The sequence below is a fragment of the Rhineura floridana genome, chromosome 7, assembly GCF_030035675.1.
Source record: "Rhineura floridana isolate rRhiFlo1 chromosome 7, rRhiFlo1.hap2, whole genome shotgun sequence".
NCBI lineage: Eukaryota > Metazoa > Chordata > Lepidosauria > Squamata > Rhineuridae > Rhineura > Rhineura floridana.
Window position 1 is genome coordinate 30,536,783 of NC_084486.1, and position 21,200 is coordinate 30,557,982.

At 42.3% G+C, this 21,200-nt stretch overlaps 1 protein-coding gene across 4 annotated transcripts in view; it reads right to left on the bottom strand.

Annotated features, from left to right (window-relative positions):
* Positions 1 to 21,200, bottom strand: part of JMJD1C (jumonji domain containing 1C) — a 206,742-nt gene that overhangs the window by 170,607 nt on the left and 14,935 nt on the right. The window contains exon 1 of one of the 4 annotated variants that reach the window (XR_009763908.1): positions 15,629 to 16,334. The exons of 1 other annotated variant lie outside the window; for it this stretch is intronic. Coding sequence is in view for 2 of the 3 variants with exons in the window: in XM_061635125.1 (XP_061491109.1) it covers positions 15,629 to 15,781 (153 nt within the window). In the remaining variant the exon portion in view is untranslated. Of the gene's footprint in view, positions 1 to 14,802; positions 14,841 to 15,628; positions 16,335 to 21,200 lie in introns of those variants that run through there. 2 more of the 4 variants (XM_061635125.1, XM_061635126.1) reach the window with 2 other exon arrangements.

Sequence of the window (21,200 nt, forward strand, 5' to 3'; positions counted from 1 at the left end):
TATTATTATTATACATTATACATAACATTAGACTTAACATTTACCACCATAGAAATAACTGCCAATGACAGAGTGATCTCAGCAATATATTCCAACAGTTACTCGTAAAAAACATACATCTTCAGAAAACATTATTATATATAATGAAAATATGCTTCAACCTCAGTTGATTTGGTCATGGGAGCAATGAAGTCATTTGAGTTATTTCCTCACAAGTTAGAGCTCTGAAATGTGTTATATACCTGGTCCAAAGCACACTGAGATTATTAGAAAAATCTGATGGGGAGACATTTGTATATGTCCCCTCAAAACAGGTGATGCAAAGTATGTCTAATTCCTAATGTGCAGGTCTCACACACTAGCTAAATAGCTGAAATATGGCACTGGGAAAGTCTGAAAATAGGATACATCTCTACCTCAAATGACAGGCATTTTATCCTGAATTGTTTAGGACATGTCAACATCACCAACAAATCTGAAATTTTGCATACAAAATATCCCTAGCTCAGTGGGGAACTTTTGTAAAGTTTTCTATAGAAACAACAGCAAAAAACCCTTAAAAGATTATGTACTTCCAGGACAACCCAAAATGTGGTACACACATAATCCACAATATATGATTAATTGATAGGTGTATAAATGTTCCATTTCTCACGTAACAGTAAAGACCTAGGATAGGTTTACTGCATAATAAAGGCCAACATTCCAGCAAAAAAACAAGGTAAGCCAAGCTGGGGTGGTGGCAAGAGTTCTATGGGCATGCTTGAATTTATTTATGATTGATAACCTGCTTTTCAATACACAAAGCCTATCAGGGTGGCTTACAAGTACCATTACATTTATAAAAGCTACAATAATATCAACATATACAATATCAACAGGATCCTTCTGGTGGGTTGACCTGGGGGCGGGAGACGAAAAGTTTAGTTGGCCCAGGCTTCAAGATGGTCTTCACGTACATCCCTCTGTCTCCTAGTATCCTTCCTACACGATAGTGGATGGCAGATAGCCATATAGAAGGGAAGGGGAGGCCAGCTGGATCAAGCTGTGAGAAAGTCAGCAATACTGGTAAGTTAAATAGCTGATGTATTTGAGTGGGGTGGCACGTCCAGTAGCAGTCAGGAACGTGGATCTATGCTGACAGAATACATTCCTCATTTACTAGTATTAAATATTTTTCTCTGATGGTTAATGTGTTGAATGTATTTTTCCAGAAAATAGAAAATAAAATGTTAAAGAAATATATTTATCTCCAAGCCTTTTTACCTTAAAGAAACACTGGGTTGGTATCTGATTGACAGCTGTCAGCCAAGATGACAAGACTTTCTACCTTGCAGAATATACAAAATGCAATTCTTACAAAAACTAGTAAACATAATATATTTAATTCAAAGCAATCTTTACACATTACCCCAGACTGCAGGTATTTTATGGGAGGGACTCGTGCATACTGGAAATTTAGGTTTGCGCATTTAAAGTGGATTGAAGTGCAGTGGCGTACCAAGGGCGGCACGGTGGGAGCAGTCCGCCCCGGTTGCAGGCAATAAGGGGGTGCATTGTCTGCCCCCGCGATGACCTTGGCAGGATGAAGCCCTTCTCCACCTGCACCGGTTTTCCATCCAGCCTTCTGGGGCTGAGTGCCGCTGTGTGCCCCTCTCTAGCCTCACGCCCCAGAGGCGCACCTTGAGGCTCGTGGCTGCCTCTCACCCACCCAGGTGCCTTCTCGAACTTGGTGCCTTGCAAAGGCAGACAATTTGCCCCCCCCCACCTCTCCCTGGGAGAAATGGTCCCCTTGTGTCTCCTCTTGGGGACCGTGGGGGGGGAGGATAATGCACACTGGGGCTGCTGCCGCCTTCCCCAGCCGGCCTTTCCTCCAACCCCCACCCTCACTTGAGCATCTCTGCTGTGCAATGCCCCCTCCTCCGGCTCTCTGCAGGGGGGGGAGCTGCGAGCAAGGCTGGGGGAGTTTCGCTCTGCTGCGCCACCATGGTTGCCGTGAGAGCTGGAGGCCGCGGAGAAGAGGAAAGGGATGAGAGACAGGCAGGGATGAGCTGTGAGGGAGGGAAGAAACAGGGGCAAAGCTGGCAGCCCCGACACCCTCCCCTGCTCAGTTGCCCCTCCAGCTGGAAATGCAGCTGGGTGCCCATCTGGGCACGGGGCACCATTGGTGCCCAGAACTCCCTGCTTCGTGCTCCTGGGTTTCCACAAGCAGGGAGGCCGGGACGCAGCTTCGCCTGGGCTGGGCAGGCTCTCCTGGGGGTGTAAATGCCCCCTCTGTTCTTTTGCTTCTCTCTCCGCCCTGTGCGCTTCTCTTCCCCATGCAGCTGCCTCAATACCAGCTGCAAGGACTGTGGATGCCTTGGGATCCTTGGGCTTCTTCCCCTGCCGTCTCCCTCCCCAGCCAAGGTTGTGATACTAGCCACGGTCTGCCTGCAAATGAGCGCGCTCTCTTCCCCCCCCCCAGACTTGTTTTGGTGCCGGAATGGAGGTGCCTCCGCTCTGGACCACAAGGCCGATGGATTCTGTACCCTGCCGCCACTGGCAGAGATATTTGGGGGCTGGGTGCAGCCCTGGGGGTCCTCAGAGGGAGAGAGACCCCACGGGCACTATCTGCAGGGGGGCCTGCATGCGGAGGGGCAAGGCTGCTGCTGCATGGGGGTGCATAGATCTGTTGCCTCTTAGTGGAGCCCAGGGACCCCGGATGCAAAGAAGCCCTCCTCTCTCTGCCCTCCCACCCCGCTCCTTGGACTCCTTGAGGAGGGGGGGTGTTAAAAATGATCTGCTCCAGGTGTCAAATATGCTAGGTACACCACTGTTGAAGTGGAATTTTTGCGGTCTGGAAAGTGACAGGAAAATGCACTGAAAAATGTGGGATGAACAAATAATTAACAAGATGACCTGTAAACACCTCACAAACAAATCAGGGTGGTCATATAACCACACCAGAAACAAATCATGACGATTACTCAAGACCAGACATAGTCTAACCATTGTGTAAGCTTTATAGAAGCAGAAAGATGAATGAACAGGTTATCTGAAGGAGCCCACAAAACACTTCAGATCAAAAGGGATACGGACTATTGCCATGAACATATTTCCTTCTCAACAGAGAAAGAATGATGCTACAAACTTTTAATCACATTAACCTCCACAGTATCCATGTGAAATCCAGGCTCTTCCACTCCAGACTGCCTCTTCAGCGCTTCTAACCTACAGTTCTCTAGCCTCCAAAGTTCCCTTAATATTCCTCCTGCCAACAGTACCGCATTTCCATTCTTAAAATTTTGTCCCTAGTCCTTTCTCTATTCTATATCTTTTTCACTTCTCTTCCCCTCAGGAATCTGTTTTCAACAGTCCTTTGTTTATTACAATTGCGTTGCATATTACAAGAATAGCAAGTACATGTCTGTATTATGTATGCCCGAAGTATTCCCTGCAATTTTCTGGAACTACGCATACACACCAAGGACCCAAGACCAATTATGGTTTTCAGCAACATATATAAACGACTCACGTTGTCAACAGCATATCTTATGCCCTGTGTGCAATTTTCTTCAAGCACCTCTCTTCTATCAGCATCTCCCCAGCGCTACCCTCCATCCTTCAGGCCTTTGTCTCATCCACTTGGTTTATCCTTCTACTCCAGGGTATTTTGTTCTTCATTGTACTTTTTAATTTATTTTAAGGATTTATATCCTGCTCTTGAACAGAGTCATCAAAGCAGCTTACAAAATCAGAATATCAAAACATGTATCACCTCAATCCATCTTATACTTTGATGAACTAGTCTTTTGCTTTAGAACTGATTTGTTGCAGCATGAAGTTTCTTGAGCACCATAACAATTTGTCTTCTAAAATGCTATAGTTCATACAGCAGGGGTTCCCCAATATCTTCCTGGATTACAACTCCCATCACCACTGACCATTGGCCATGCTGGCTAAGGCTGATTCCCATAGGAGTTCAACAACATCTGTAGAGCACCATGTTGGCTAATTCTGACACAGATATGAAGATGTCATCTTTAAACATGTCTTCATAAAGAAGTTTACTGCACCTTGTGGACCATTTTATCCACCTACCTTGCCTGCCCTGAATCCAAGTCAAAATATAGGAACAGGCTCCACATCTTTAGGATGTGATTGCAACACATTATGAGATCATCTTGGAAATCACTCAGCTAACACTAATAATGGCTTCTCGAGTTAGCTGCCAGAAGCAGAAGCGGTAGTAGTTTTAACTTAGCTAAGATTATTGTGTTAGTTACATAAAATGCTGTCCTTAGTATCCAGTCTTTTTTTTTTTTAAGTGCCACTTTTTGTGGACAACATTGTTACACATCAGGTCTGTTTGTTCATCACTGCTTACTCATAATACAGTGGAAACTGGAATTATCCATTCAGCTGCCAAAGAGGGTGGCAGTAAAGTAGCTGGTTGTCAAGCAGTAGAATCTATTAGATGAAAGTTAGCCAGCAGCCAGCCAGCACCTGCTTTCCTTTAAAAACACACAACTATTTTTATATCCCTTCCTGATGTATTTGTAGCCCTCAGTCTAGCAATGTAAGAAACTTGTTACAAGCTATATGTGCTGCAGAAGGGGCCTAAAGAGTGGGTGCTTGTCTGTTTTCCAGGTTCAACTTCTGACAACAAGAACATGTGCTTGTGTCCTCTGAAGGATTAGATGCAAGCATGCATACATTAAGTAGGCTGCTAGAAATTAACGTATCAACAAGATGAGATTTACTGACATCAGAACACAACAGAGGTATTATTAAAGAGGTGGTTCCTCTGTCTGGATGAGAGGTTTTCAACCTATTCTGAAAGTGACTGCACTCACCTTAAAGAATCAGGTTCAGAGTTTGGGAATGTTTTGCATCTATCACTGTCATGGGAGAAACTAGTGGCCTCAGTGGCCATTGCTGGCATCCAGACTATGACTATCTAGAAGCAGATAACCTGGTTCTGGGGATCTATACTCTGGTGCCATCCAATGTTTTAGACTACAAATCTCAACAGTCATTGCTAGCATATGTGGTCCCACTGTAAAGGATTATGGGAGTTCTAGTGAAAAATATCTGGAGGCCACCAGGTTGGGGAGGGCTGCTCTAATGTATTATATTTGGACTGCTTCTGAACATGATCCAGAAATTTCAGCTGCTACAGAAAACCTCCACAAGAATATGAACTGGGATGAGGTATTATGAACATATTACACCGGTCCTTTCTCACCTTCATAGGCTTTCTTTTTCTTTCTGGGCACTATTTAAAGTGCTGCTTTTTAACTACGAAGCTCTATATTATTTGGGACCTAATGGAACATCCCTTCCCATATGTATCTACCTGTGCCCTAAGACAGTGGTTCCTACCTTTATGAGTACGGAACCCACTTTGTAACATCAAAACTTTTAATGATCCCCACAAGCTAACTGTTGAAATGTTAATCTCTGTTAATTGGAAAAAATACATATGTACTGCCTTCAAGTCAATTCCGAATTATGGCGACCCTATGAACAGGGTTTTTGTGGTAACTGGTATTTAGAGGTGGTTTACCATTGCCTTCCTCTGAGGCTGAGAGGCAGTAACTGGCCCAAGGTCACCCAGTGAGCTTCATGGCTGTGTGGGGATTCGAACCCTGGTCTCCCAGATTGTAGTCCAACACTCTAACCACTAAGTACATAATGAAGTGTTAAATAATGTCACATTTTATTCATCATAAAAACAAATAGAATGATGATATTTATTACCTGCCCTTCAGCAGAAGATTCCAAGACAGGTTATAGCAATAACTTTTAACAAATTCTTAAGGAAATGACAGAAAGGAGATAAAAGTAAACCACCCAGAATGTTGAACAGAGTCTGGTGAATGCCAGGGTATTTGGACTCTGGTTTTAAGCACTTGGCTCAGGAAGCTGGCTCAGGAAGCTCCATATGACATTGTCTAACAGACAGAATGTCAACAGGTGAAGTTTGTCCCATAATTTTATTTCCATACTGGAAAAGACTAAATTTAATTTTTGTTTAATTTCTGCTGCCACACAACTGATAAAGGCACAAGAGCCCTGCTTTCCCCCAATACCAACCCTAAACCATGCAAAGAACTCAAGTTAAGAGTAAAATCAACAAAATTTGGGCAGCTTAACATATTAAAAAATAAAAATATGTATTTAAAATGAACATATGCAACTGTATAAAAACACACTCAAAGCCTTGATAAACAGCAACAAACCCAACCTTTTTTGCTCACTTACTGCCTTGGGTCAGCCACTAACTCTCAGCCTAACCTACCGCATATGGCTGTTGCTCCATTCAATTCTTAGGACTTACTTCTGAGTAGACCTTGTCAGGATTGCCACTTAAGTCCTTGTATTATAGACGTAAACTTTTACTTCCTTTAACCAGAATGATGCATCTTTGTACTATAAAGCCCCATGTCCCCTCCAAAAAAAGGACAGCTTCAAAACTTCAGCGGAATCTTAATCTGGTCTGATTACTGCAATTTGATTTACTTGAGAGAAAGCCTCATTAAATATGGAGAAACTTACTTCTGAGTAGACATGTATATATTGTACTATAAGCAAATTTTTAATGAGTGCCCTCGTGTGTATTCACGCGGGGACGCTCTGGGACTCCGTCCCATCACTTTTTTTGCAGGCAGCCCCCTCCCGGGGTCCCTCTGTCTACAGCCAGAGGCAATCAGCTCAATCTTTCCTTACTGCTGTTGACAAAAGAGAGGGTTGAGGGGAGAGGCTCTAGAGCTTAAATAAGCCCAGCTGGCCTCTTCTCTTGATGCACTTGCTTGAGTGCTGCGCTGCTTAGCTCTCTGCATGGTGGGAACTGACTGTGCTGGCCAGAAGAAGGGGAGGTGGAGGCACCTGCATGCACATGCACTGCAGGCTCACAAGTGGATGGCGCACAGGCCAGCCATTACTTAATTTAAAAAAATTAATTATTCTTCTCTTGGCTCTTTGCAACCTCCCTGGAATCCCAACCTCCAGGTTGGGAACCATTGCCCTAAGGAGGCCCTTCTCCAAGTGCCCCCTTAATCTAAAGCACAGAGCATTGCTGCAAGGGTGAGATCATTCTTGGCAGTGCTCCCCCTCCTCCCAGCAGTGGAACAGTATCCCTAAAGAAGCTTGCCTAGCGTCCACATTAATGCATTTTCAGCACCAGGCAAAGTCTTTTTTCCCCTCCTCAGACCTTTTAATATCATTTCAACATCATTTAATATTAGCCTCTGCTGACTGATAGCAACTATTTCATTTTTAGCTCTTGTGTGATAGTTTGTTTTTTTTGTGCATTGTATGATACGCTTGTTTGTAGCTGGTATTTGTTTTACATCCTTATGCTGGTTTGGATTTTAGTGCTGTCTGATGCATTTTGTTGTGTTTTTAATCTTGTTTTATAGTGAATGTTTGTATGCCACCTAGAGAATTCATTTTATAACATATAAGTAATTGGGAAATAATAAATGAACCTGGAAGGGGGTAGGGATGGAGAAATACAAAACATCAAGGTATCATATAAATATGAAGTAGAAAGAAAGAAAAACCAATTGTAGCTCAAGATATTAAACCAGTGATTCTCAAATGGTGCGCCCAGGCACACTGGTGCGGCCTAAGAGGTGGCTAGGTGTGCCTCAAATATTATGAAAGTATATTTTAAAATGAGAAGAAACCCATTTGTATAGGGTAAGTAATAGTTTTCTATAGTTTAAGTTATTTTTATTCATAGTTTAAAATATATTATTTTTAATTTTGTACACTAAGTGCGCCAGAAAATTTTTATATGTTTTACAGTGCGCCGCGAACCAAAAACGTTTGAGAACCACTGTATTAAACTTTCTCCAGAATTAGCCCTCCCTTCCCTAATCTGAGGTGGGTGGGTAAGAGAAAGTGATTATAGAGGAATAACTCCCTTCTGTAGCCCACTCCCTAGGGCCTGATCCACCACTTTAGGAAAAAGAAGTTATACATGAAACTGAGAGACTGGAGCAGATCTGTCTACCCATCCACAACTAACTCAACTAGTTACACATATATACATGTGATTTGAGCTGGATTGAGGAATACCTGAGCAAAGTATAATGTGCAATAAGCATAACAAAATTGTGACGCCTGTAACTGGTATTTTAGGACTTCTTACACACATATATTTGCTACTGACTGGAAGTTCATCTAGTCTCACCTCCAGCACCAATTCAAGATCTTTCTAATCCAAAAGAATATGAGTTTTCACTATGTGAATGGAAATAAAGTGTGGTACTGTTTTGGATTAACTGACACTTGATCCAATGTCTAAGTTACAGATAACAGAGAAGAACACTTGCTACAGAGTTTAAATTCTCAGTCCACATGATCCAACACTCAGTTGTTATCCCATGGAATAAATGGAATTCTGGTAATTTAAGTTCTACAAACACAAGGTTTCTCTTTTCCTCCATGATCAGCTGAAAAGTAGTTAGCCTACCCAAAACAATTCCAAGAAAAAAGGTAGTCTCTTGATAGTTAGCTGAATTCACCTAACCTCATACAAATTATTTCATATTATATTAAGTGAAACATACAACGGATAGTCTTTCAGAATAAAATATAAAGAGCCTAATGGTACCTGTCCAGAATTAGGATTTATTGTTTGTTACTGTTGGCTAGAAACCAAAGGATACATTTTTTTACATGGTATCATGCTGCTGAGTAAAAGTAGCACTGTCTACAGTTTGTCCAGTCCCCTCCTCTTTCTCCTGGATGATGGAATATTTTTGATTCCCTTAGTTACTGAATTCCAGTTATTTATTTATTATTTGATTTATATCCCGCCCTTCCTCCCAGCAGGAGCTGGGCTATATATATACAGAAAACTTTCCTTCAGATTCAAGGATAGCAGTAGAAGGCTGACACGTGGGACAGAATGCTAAGTTATGCTGTTCAACAAAATGTTACAGCATGACGTGCTTCAGTTTAGGATTCCAGTCACTCTATTCCACCACCACCCAGTTTTCCTCCCCTGCCCAACAGCAAATCAGCATTCCAAGCCCGCTCAGCATGCTCAGTCCTCACTGGACTATCTTGGTGTTTTTTGTCCTCCATTTGGATTGGAGGTGGTAGTTGAACACTAGGGGTATGCATTGGCCCCCAAGATTCACCTTGATCTTTATTCCAATCAGTTTCTGAATCACTTATGCTTTCTCTGCTTTGATATATGTTTCAGGTTATAAACTGGTCTGTATCAAATGAAGCTCCTTCTAAGCTCCCTCTGCCCATTCACTGTAATGGGGAATCTAAATATTTCTATAGTTTTTTTCCACTTTTTGCCAAGGTGGATGAAATTTACTGGCACAAGAAACCCTCCAGAGCTGATTAAGCCTGCCAAATTGCAGACAAATCAGTCCAGGCAAAAGTAAAGAGGGATTCATTTTCCTCCATCATTCCTTATGAGGGGAGGAATGGGGGTTTGTCTCTCTCTTATCTAAAAATAATTCAGAGAGAACCAAGCATTAACTATTCTTGCTTGTTCATTTTTTAAAAAACTTGCAGCTTCACACCAGCCTCTCTTTCTGATTGTTGCTTATGTCCAATAGGCCTTTACATCCCTCCCAAAAGGTGTTACAAGTTGAGGCTGCCTAGAAAGCGGTCTATGGAATTCTAGAAAACGGAGTTTTTTGTTGTTAAAACTGAGCAACATAGGATTTTTTAAAAAATAAATGAAACTATTAGCTTAAAAAAAATCCTCCGCTGCTCTGCTTTAAACAACAATCCAGAGGTCTTTAGTGCTCCACAGGAAATATTTTGGACAGCTTCGTTTCTTCCAAAGCCATGGATCTTAGAGAAACATACTACAGGAAAATACACAGCAGTATGTGGCACAGAAAAGCATAGAAACATAGATGTAAGGCTTTGTGGTGGCCCCAATCCAACTTGGGGGGTACTGACATTGCACTTCAACTCAGAAGGGGGAGACCCCCAAATCACCTTTTTAGCGCATTATTTTGCTCCCACAAAGCAAACACACACCCAGTGCCCACATATCAAATCCCAGCTACATTATTTAATTTTGCTACTGAACATCATGGGCAGTTCCCCAGGGACATTTAACAATAGGTTCTCTGTGTGAAACAGAAAGTGAGCTATCGAGGCAATCAGATGGTTATTTCTACCATACATCTACAACGTTTCTCTGTCCTCCTGGCTCAAGCCACTCAATCTATTTCTACATACACATACTTTTGATTTCCCCCCTTCCCTCTCAGTTTTTCATCATTCTGTGCCATTAAGTTATTATGAGGCTGTTTGGGGGATTTGGATTTGCCCATAAAATTATCATGTTTAGTACATTTAAAATACTATTTATACAGCCAATAATGATGAATTGAAATTACTTTTTAAATTTTTTGTTACAAACTGAGCTACAAACTTACTGAACTGCAAGAAACCTAGCATCTCTTTGGTTTTGCCACTTTATGAAAAGCAAACAAAAACAATAAAAACAGAAGAGACCATTAACATTATATTTATTTACTTATTAAATTTATATCTCACCATTTCTCCCACGGGAGCTCATGATGGCAGGCATACATGCAATGAAATATATAAAAAATCTTATACAACTTTAAATAAAGAAAATTATGTATTATGAAAATTATTATGCCTCCTCCAGTCCTCCACACTGTCAAGCAGATATAAAGTACTCATTTCCATAGAAAGAGCTGAGAAAAAGAAGGGGCAGGAGAACCAAGACGCAACGAACACTGCATGAAATTTAATCAGTCTCATTTTATCTATAGTTTTCTGCTTCTTTGTGTTGCTCTGTACCTTCTCCTATTTTCCAGTCCTTTGAGGCATAGTCAAGAGGACAGAAACAGATTCACCAACTATGTCAACAAGAGGAAGACCAGGGGCAAAGAAGGCACTGACTCTTTCTCTTGTGTTAATGCCAGCGCATCCTAGTGGCAGAAATGCATCTTGCTTTTGTCTTTGAGAGTTGTGCTTCCGGTGCACAACTCGGGACTCACTTATCCTCAGTGTACAGGAATTGTAATGATCTAATACTCTACACAGGTTTACTTAAAAATCTTCTGTTACTTGGCTTTTGAAATATTTTGGGGGGAGTAAACATACCTTGTTTTAAATGTTTTATTCATCACTCTGAAAGAAAATATTTCATGATCCAAAGTTTTCCCATTTTCCAGTCTTTCAGAAAAAAAAACAAGGCTTCAGAAAAGGGGAGGAAATTGTCTTTTTTGAAATTTTTCTGTTCTCCCCCTCCCAGGCCTTTATATTTCTATTTCTAACACAAAACTAAAAACATTCTGGTTTTTATTTGAAAGGACAGGTGGGTCTTGTATATATTTCAAGTAAAATGCTCTTGCACCTAAAGCATGTTATCTGGACATTGGCTCAAACTTCTGTTTATAAGTAACAGAGGATAAACAGGAATCTCTCATTTGTTGACACTTGTGAGGTTTGAGTTTCAGCTGTTAACTTGTCAGTTCAGCATATTATGCAATATGTTTTGACTGAGTAAAAGCAAAAATGTAATTTCTTGGGTTAATATTACTAATCGTGGATCAAAAGGTTTGCCTAATATTAACAAACGACACTTTTTTTAAAAAAGCATTCATAATCATTGATGCTGAACACAAAAGTAATTATAGCAGGTAACTCTGTAGGGTCTTCATACTGTCCCCATTCCCAGTTCCATAGCCATTTTATTATCTGTGCTGAATGTATGCTATATTAGGCCAGGCTCACAAAAAAACCACACACCTGGCTACTTGTGATATGGAGGAGAAAATGATACAAAGAGGGACCATAGCTCTAAATTTAGGAGACAGAAGTATCTATTTTAAATGGCATAACATAAGGCTTGGATGACAGGACTGGATGACCACCCCTGGTTTGTTTATTTTACAACTAAATATTATGCTATGTTTTACACCACGGTAGACAACTTCAGGCTGCATCTGGCCACCAAATTTTATTCTTGCATATTTTTTTCCATAATCCCCATCTTCCAGGAGGGATGGGGAAGGGCCACAGAGGACAGGCTTAAATTAGTCTGAAAGGCTCTCTGAACTGAATTTCTGGCACAAACTTAATATCCCCTCCTGAGATTCATAGAGTATGTCTGCATTTAGGTAGCTATGCATTATACATGCATACTATGCTTGTATCAAGTTTCTAGAACCATTTATAATGCAAGCTGAAGTACAACTGAAGCTAACCAAGGATTCCAAATTTTGAATCAGAGAAAGCTGTGTGCAATACAAAGACAACATGCTCATTTTCCAGACAGCGGATGCCAGCAGTAAAATAATCACTGCCAGCTGGTTTGGCCATCCTTCTTGTTACACCACTTCAGTGTTCCACTGACAACAAGAAAATGAAGCAAAAAATATTTTAAAAATAAAAAGGGGAAAACTTATATAGTTATTCCTACTCTGAATTTACAGTACTCCACAATACATTTCAAGTGGCCTCTTGAAACTAACATTAAAAATATGGTCCTCTATAAAGCAAAAGAGTGGTCTATAACAAAAAGTTTTAGAAAAATAGTCACAGCTGGTTTTAATGCTTTTGATTTGAGGTACCTTAAGTCTAGCATGGTGAAATTTACAAGACTGGGCAGTTTTTAAAAGTACTGTCTGAATACTGTATAGAAGAACTAAACCACTCCCTCACCTCACACAAAAAAGATTTCTATTTCACTCTACTGAGTACCAACAGACTTTAGAACTATTCATAGAAACAACCTAAGAATGGAAGCCTAGAAGGATTAACAAAGATGCTCCACCCATGACAGCAGTCAAATAGTAGAGAAGCCAGCAATGACCGAGGAACTCCCTTCTACATTCCAGTAATTGGAACAGAGCTCTTTCATGAGCATTAACTCTGTCTATAAGATTTGCAATTGTAATCTCTACTCCGAAGCCCAAATACAGTAACATCCAACCATTCTTTTAAGGTTTATGCACTGAAAAGACACAGAACTTTGGACTGTAGGTGTTTCTCTACCTTGTACCTTATCACATTGATATGAGAACAGTAGCAATTTGGGCTACTGGTTTCTCAAAAATAAGTCTCAAGCAGCACAATAGGTGTGTACTCACAGGTAACTATATACAGGATTCCAGCCTCATTTGCTGCAAAGCAACTAGGTATCTTCCCTCAAGGTAACACTTCTGTTGTGGGGATGCTGTATTTTCTAAGTGTTGTTGCTAGGATCATAATATTCTTTGCCCAGCTAACACATCCACTGCAATTGTAACAAATGTGTGATCAGTTGTATGAGTGTCATGGGTTCCGAGTCAACAGCATCTGTGACAACACCCACCACCACCACCATCCTGCCTGCAATGTTGTTAGTTACGACTTATTCTCCCACCCCCCTCCCCATACTTTAGAAGATCCACCACCGCTCAAGCATGGGAATGCTCAAGTTATTTTAACAAGACTTAAATGATGAACACCAGCAAGGCCACCCTTCCCCCTTCCTACAGCAGCATCCTAGAATTATCATTTCCTTTTTAATGCATTTATTTCATTCTTTGAAAGTGCTGTGCTCACAGTTTCCAATGCACCCAATTTGTTTTAAATAATTGAACAGATATATTCTGGCAGCAAGTCTAAGCTCTACCCATCAATTTGCTGGGGGTAGGAAGTTGCACAACTTATGAGGGAATGACGTCTGTATGAGCATACACCAAGAAAAGTGCGGGTTTTTTGGAAATTATATGACAGGACTGAGCTCCTTGAGCAAAGATCCTCTGTATTTTTTCTACCTTTGTCCCTAGATTAACTGCTAGGTAGAGGACTAGTAAACGGAAGGGCGATAGTCATTTTTCCTAGCTTTAATTTTATAAAGGTAAATTCGCTACTTCTTAATTTAAATCCTTTTACTTTATGTGCATGTATTACATACATTTACACTGAAGAATAAAAATTAAAAGGTTAGCATTTTACAGCAACATCAAAAGGGAAAATAACTATCTTTTAAAAAGTATCCTTTTGAAGCACATTCCCCTCCCCCCATCCCTGTACTTTGTTCAGGGTGCTGGGAATTGTAGCTCTGTGAAGGGTAAACTATGGTTTCTCAGATTCTTGGGGAGAGGGGGAGGATGTGCTTTAAACATATGGAGTGTATGCAGCCACAGAGTCACACAACACTGGAGTTCTAAAAACAAGAACAGCACACTGGCAGCAGTGAAGCAAATGTTAATATCTAAAAGTAACAGCCATTTTTTCCCATTTAATTTGTTAAGGAAAAATTCTTGAACAATTTGTTACTAATGGTACTTGGGATGGTACAGTGCAATCAGGAAGCCAATTTAAGAACCACTGGGAGAACAGAGAAACCAAGTTTTCTAAGCACTGCTGCATGCAAAATACATAAATTGTACAACTGTATTAACAACATATCGCATACCTCAAGGGAGTATTAAAAATAAAAGTTAAATCTTTAAAAGAATTGTAAATGGAATTTGAGCATTATGTATTTACAACACTGAGCAAACAAATCCTGGCTGCTTTTTCCTCCCCTTTCCACCACACCACAGAATATATCCTGACTCCCTCCCTCCCTTCACATTCCTACACCCATTAGGAAAACACTAGCAGGAGAACATTAGTTTAGAAGACCAATGGCTTCTTAAATCATGTACAAAAATTCCACAAAAGATGTTCAGTTTGACTGTAACTATTCAACTTATGGCACTCAAAAAACAAAGGCCCACCCACCAGATTTACCAGAAGACAGTGCCTGTTTTGCAGAGTGATATTTAAAAGAAATAAAAGGGCCAAACTGGCACCTACATTTTCCATAAGAAGAAAATGAATCAAATCCAATGCCTTATAACCGCTTTCCTCATCACATATGCTAGGCACATACACAATTCCACCACATTAATACTGAGAGGCGAATCAGCAGCAGGAGTGTGTGTATGCGTGAGGAAGGAGGGAGTGAGTGAGAGAGAAACCCCTCTTTCCTAAAAGCTCCCATCTGCAAATCACCAACAGTTGGCGGCGGCGGCGGCTGTACTCACGATATTTTTTTTACATTCAGTGATCCACGTCAACCTGGTTCTACACCAGACACACACACACACACAGAGTGCGCCCAAAAACAAAACAAAAAAAACAATGAAGAGACGAGCAATAGGCGCTTCCCTTCATTACAGAGAAGACTGGGTGGGAAGGAGAAAGAAAGATTTTCTCCTGCTGCTTACCACTGTTACCCCCTTCTCTGTTCGGGGCCTAGAAAAGGGGAAATGAGAGCGGATGTGTCATGTTTAAACTCCCTCGTCGCCTCCCCTCCTTGCTTCTCTCCAGGAGTAGAGGGGGGAGTGTCCTGTTACTACCTCCACTCCTCTCACTCCCCCCCAAGAAATACACCCACGGACTGGCCCCATATATGGGGGGAGGGGAGAAAAGGAGGAATAAACATTCACTTCACCCCTTTTCTGCTCTAGCCCTCACAAGGGCCCTAAAGGAAAGAAACTATTACACTCCTCAGAAAGGGGCGGGGGATCCTCCTTGTTTTACCCCTCCTTCTCGGCTACTGGGGCGCCCGACCCCGATCTTCGGGGGGGGGAAACCCCCAAGGGACAGACACACAGCCAGACAAATCACAGTGTCTTACCGACAACTCGGGGCTATGCGAGTCCCGGTGAGATACGGTGCGGATAACGCCGGCTCTCCAACGCCCGCTCTCCGGCGGCTCGTCTCCTCCGACGCCGACACACAAGAACCGCTTCCCTACCACCTCCGGCCGCGACTCCACAACCGCCGCCATGGCGGCCACGGCCGCTGCCGAAGCGCAGACCGACCAGCCAACCGCACCAGCAGCCAAGCTCGCGTCTCTCTACGGGTCGCCCATACCCAGAGGAGCCCGGCGGCAGTGAGCCGAAGCGAGGAGAGGAAAGGGAGGCTCCACAGCCTCCACCGCGAGGCCGTGTCGGTTGTTCGTGCGTGGGGTCTGCTTCTCTCTTGCCTTCTGTCGCCCGCCGCTCCGAGCCGGGTGCCCCGGGCAGCAGCTCAGCCGCCGCCGCGACCAGCCTGACACAAACACACGGAAGGGAGGGGGAAGCGAAGGGGGCGGGGGAGCCGCTCAACTCAGAGCCGCGCTGCGGCCCCGACCACTCCGCCCACACAAGCCCACTGCCATGGAGACCGGCACAACGCGCCGTCTCCCTCCGCCAGACACAAACGCGATGGTCGGCGGGGAGAAAGAGAGAGGAATGGAGAGGGCGCGCGCAGGGGAGACACCACGGCAAGGGAGAGTGCGACCGTGGTCGCGCGCGACGTTCATGCCCCAGGGAGGAGGAGAAGCGGAAGGCAGGCAGGCAGCCAGAAACAGAGCAAGCAACTGTCTGGGGTTTGTAGCTGGAAAACTTCAGCTACCGCCGCCTCAGCAACAGCGGCAGTAAAAGACCCTTGCTACTCCCATGCTGTACCGTAGGGAGGGAGGGAGGGAGGGAAGGAGGGGTGGCGGCAGAGTGGAGAAACTGCAAAGGAGAATACCAAGGAAAAGCATGGATGACATGGAGACACAGTATTACTTCAGAGAACAAGCAGATCAGCTCCCAAAAACAAAAATAAGGAGCTATGCGGGCGCGGGGGGGGGGAGGATAGACCATGAAGCCTCCCAAGCCCCGTTTCTGACTTGATGTTTTTATTAACATTCCCCTCCCCCGCGCGCCTTGAGCCCCTCTGGCGCCACTGGAAGCTAGCAGTTGGAATACCTCGGAACTGACAGGGGGGTGCTGTTAAGAGGAAAGGCCAAACGCAACTAACCAGTTTTGGTTTTTAGGGCTAGGGGGAGAGCGAGTAGAGCAAAAACAATGGTAGTCAGCTGTGAATGTACAATGGCAAGAGCTGAGCAGCAATATAAGCTAATGTGGGGGGATGTTGTTTTTTGGTTGGTCGGCTGTTTTCTTACCCGAATTAGGACAGCAGCAACAACCCACCCACCGTGCCCTTGCCTCTCTGTTCTCCCTTGGTCTTCATTCCAGACACTGCCTGTTCCTATATTATCCATACAGAGGTTACTCTGGATTTTGTTTTGTTTTTCTTCACTGCTTTTCCCTCTCATCTCTGCAGGATGACTCACAGAGGCTGAGGTCACCTCTTTCTCTTGCTGAATGGAACACCCACCCGGGAAAATTCTACCTATCCGGAGTAATGTTTTTGCACTGAACATAGTCTTGCCATGGTTACTGTGCTGTAGCGATGCTGGTGTTGCTACTGCAACTGGAAGGACTGCATTAATCTGAGAAAAGCATACTGAAGAATCGAGCTTGTTAGCATTGCTGATTTGGAAAGAACTGTGATACTAAAATATTTCAGCCTGCCCTGACAGGTTGCATTTTCGGTTCCAGATGCAGTGGCATTCCATGATTCCTTTTGCTACACCTTGGGGAAAAATGGGGGAGAGGGGAACACAGCCATTACTAACAAACTGCTTCTCAATTAGCACAGGCTGAAGACTGTACTGTTACACTGGATGCCTGTAAAGTTCCAGTTCAATCAGAAAAGGAAGCAAGTTTAACATGCAGCTGTGGCTAAGCAGTCATTGTGGGCTAGTGGATGGAGTGCTTGATGTAGCCTTTCCACATAAGCAAACAATGAGTGCCGCATTTTATCCTTCATGCGTAAGCACAATACTCTAGCCAGCCCCCAACTCAGCACCAATAGAATAATATTCTGTAATGCAGAAGTACTTTGCAAGGTTACTATGCTGCTTCTTGTCCCTTTTTTATTGTATAAATAAGGTTAATGAAGTTGTGGGGCTAGGGTTGCCAGGTGGGATTCTGGAAATTTACTCTATCCCTTTAAAGCTAGTGATTATGCAGGAATGGCAGCAGCTACAAGTCCCATCAATTTGTCCCCAGGTGCCTTTGTCTACCCCTTGTCACCTACTTAGTGAACAGGACTCCAGGTGTGCTACACAATAGGTTGGACAATGGGGCAGACAAAACAGACAGGAACAAGCAGGCAGAAGAAGCCACAGCTGATGTGCTTCCCACAATTAGAGGAACAGAGTAAATCTGAGTGTGATCCGGCAACCCTATGAGCACTCTACCATTTCACCATTTCATACCAACACCCATTCCCTGCTGATTTTTTTTATCACAAAGGTTCAGATGGTGAAACAGCTGGTTAGCACAGTGGGGAGTAGAGCCTGGCTGGGAGTCCAGATTTTGAGAGTTCAAATCCCCGCTCGTGTTTCCTGGGTGTCAAGGGCCAACTAAAGATCACCCCACAGTGAGTGGCTGAAGGGTTACGTGCCCTGCCACCTGTGCAGCCATGGGCAAGTTGCATAGTCCCAAGGAGTCCATTTGCCCCCCAGCTGGCAGTTGTGGACAAGGAAGGGGCTGGTTTGTGCAGCTGTGACAAGCTGAGCAGGCCCTAGCCAGCTGGGGAGGACTAGCCTCTGAAGGAGGCAATGGTAAACCCCCTCCGAATACAGTTTACCATGAAAACTCTATTCATAGGGTAGCCATAAGTCAGGATCGACTTGAAGGCAGTCCATTTCCTTTTGCAGATGGTGAAAGCTACACTAGTCATAATACAATTTCCAAGAAACAATTGAATCCCATGTGGTAATCATAAGAGCAATGGGTGCAATATAAGGCGGAGCCACTGCATTTTGCCAGCTATGAAGTACTGCAATTTGAGGATTAGGAAAAATGTGATAGCTCTGCAACAGAGATGCAGTCTTGAGAGAAGATATAGACTATACATTACAAATTAGTAACATACATATATTGTTCAGGGCAATTGTACAGAAAATATTTAATATTTGGCAGACAGAGATTTAAATTCCAGTTCAGCCATGGACTTAATAGGGCATCCTTGGGCAAATCAGTAAACCACAGTTGCCTGTTATAATAATGGGGAATAATAATGATCTGCCTTATAAGGTTATTATGAAGATGAGGACGATCTTATAATTCAGTAATATAATTGTGTTTGTAAGCCAGTCCTAGATTCTGCATAGCAGAAACAAGTATTTCAATCTAAATTAACAACAACAAAAAATCAACATTGGGATCCTATTAAAATTATATATAGATATAACTATTATTTCTTAAGTGCCCAAAAAAGCAAGGTATTGTGCATTATACAACAATGAATGAGAATAACTAGGGATCACCTGCAGCCTTACAGTCTAAACATATGCATATCTTTTAGGCTGGTCATTGGAGGCTGAATTTTTATTTATTTATTATTTGATTTATATCCCCAGCAGGAGCCCAGGGCGGCAAACAAAAGCACCAAAAACACTTTAAAACATCATAAAAACAGACCTTAAAATACATTAAAACAAAACAACTTAAAAAATTTTTTTTAAAGCTTTAAAAACATCTTAAATAAAAAGGGTTAAAAGCATTGTTTAGAAAAAAAAGGTCTAAAAAACATATAAAAAAGTTATTCCAACAGACACAGAATTTTTATTTTCATCCTCCAAATCCCTCAGTCGTGATAGAGCACAAGTAAAAGCAGTATTCATTAAATTGTCTCTGGGTAGGGGGAGTGTATCTAAATACAGTTAACTGGCACAGGGGCAGATGGAAGTCTCAAAATCCTATAGTGTGAAATGCCTGTCTCTTTGACTTGCCACTAGGGCCTCCTGTGTGTCAACAATAAATACAGTTTTGTGGATAGTAGAGATCAGAGTTCACACCAGTTCATAGGCCATTCTACACTAGAGTCAAATCAGACTACTCAACACGTATGCTACTTTTCTGCAAGAAAGGAGCATACTCAGATTGTAAGGATGCTTTCAAGTATTCACTTCCCTAGATGCCACTGCGCAACATATGTATGCCCATGGGGAAGCATATTGTCGCCTGATGGTTCACTTCCCTCCCTACCTCACCTTTATGTCCAATTGGTTGTCAATCAACAGCAATGCCAAGCATCTAAAAGTTACATCTAGGGGAAGAAATTACAAAATGGGAGTATCCAGGCAGCAGCTAGACTAAAGTTTTTGAAATATAGATGGCAGAGATCCTATATCTTTAGAATATTTTTTATACTTTGTGGAGCTATTGACTTTTTTATTGGCCCATAAAGAGATCAAGGCTTTCAAATGTTGCTTGCTTTCATTGTGCCAAATGGTTTTATAACTCTTGAACTGTAATTGATTAATTGATCAAATCACAGTGTGATCATTCCTGTCACATCACTCAATAGTTTTCAACAGCATGACTTTGTAAAGTTCAAAAAGATAAACACCAATGAAAGCAGATTAACCACTGAATCACAGGAACTGGAAGAGATCTAAGCTACCCTGTTATCCTAAAGCAGGTTCCTTCCTTCATTAAACTTATATGTATGCTGTATATTAGTCATTCTGTGCTATATCACACAAAATTGTCCCTTGTCTTCAAAATATTATCAATTACTAAAGCAGATTAGAATTCTCATATCATCAATAAAAACTCATTAAAAAGCAAGGGAAATTTCTACACTTTTACTAACAGTAAAACAGAGTGGCTGAAATGTATTAAATAATCTTGAGTGCACACCATTAAAGGGTACCCCATCTCATTCTCATAATATTGTCACCCCACTGCTAAAGAATTGCACTGGCTGCCTATTAACTACCAGGCCTAGTTCAAGGTTCTGGTTTTTGGTGTACAAAACCCTGTACAGCTTGGGACCAGGATACCTGAAAGATGGTCTTGCCCCTTATATACCCAGATGATTGCTGCACTCTGCAGGTGAGGGCCTCCTGCACATACCATCTCATCAGGAGGTCTGTACAACATAGGAAGCTGACCTTTAGTGTTGGGGCACCTGGTTCCCTCCCCTTAAACAGTAGACAGGCTCTGTTATCTTTTCAGCATCTACTGAAGACCTTCCTATTTCAACAAGCCTTTTAAGTAGAGACCTTAGTCCCAGTTTGTGTTGGAATTGCATTTTAAAGTCTGTTTTAAATATATTTTAGAGTGTGTTTTTTTGTGTTGTTTGCAGTCTTGGGCTCCTTCTGGGAGGAAGGGCAGGATATAAATTTAATAAATAAATAAGAGAAAAGACATAGCAGGATACCGTACAGTAGTGGTTACATTAACTCTATGCCCCGATCCAGCTACAGAGTCATGATTCAAACTACAATCCTATACAAACTTATTTGTAAGTAAACTCCATTGAAATAAATGGGATTTACTCATGAATAAACATGAGATTGCCTTACTGAAACCAAA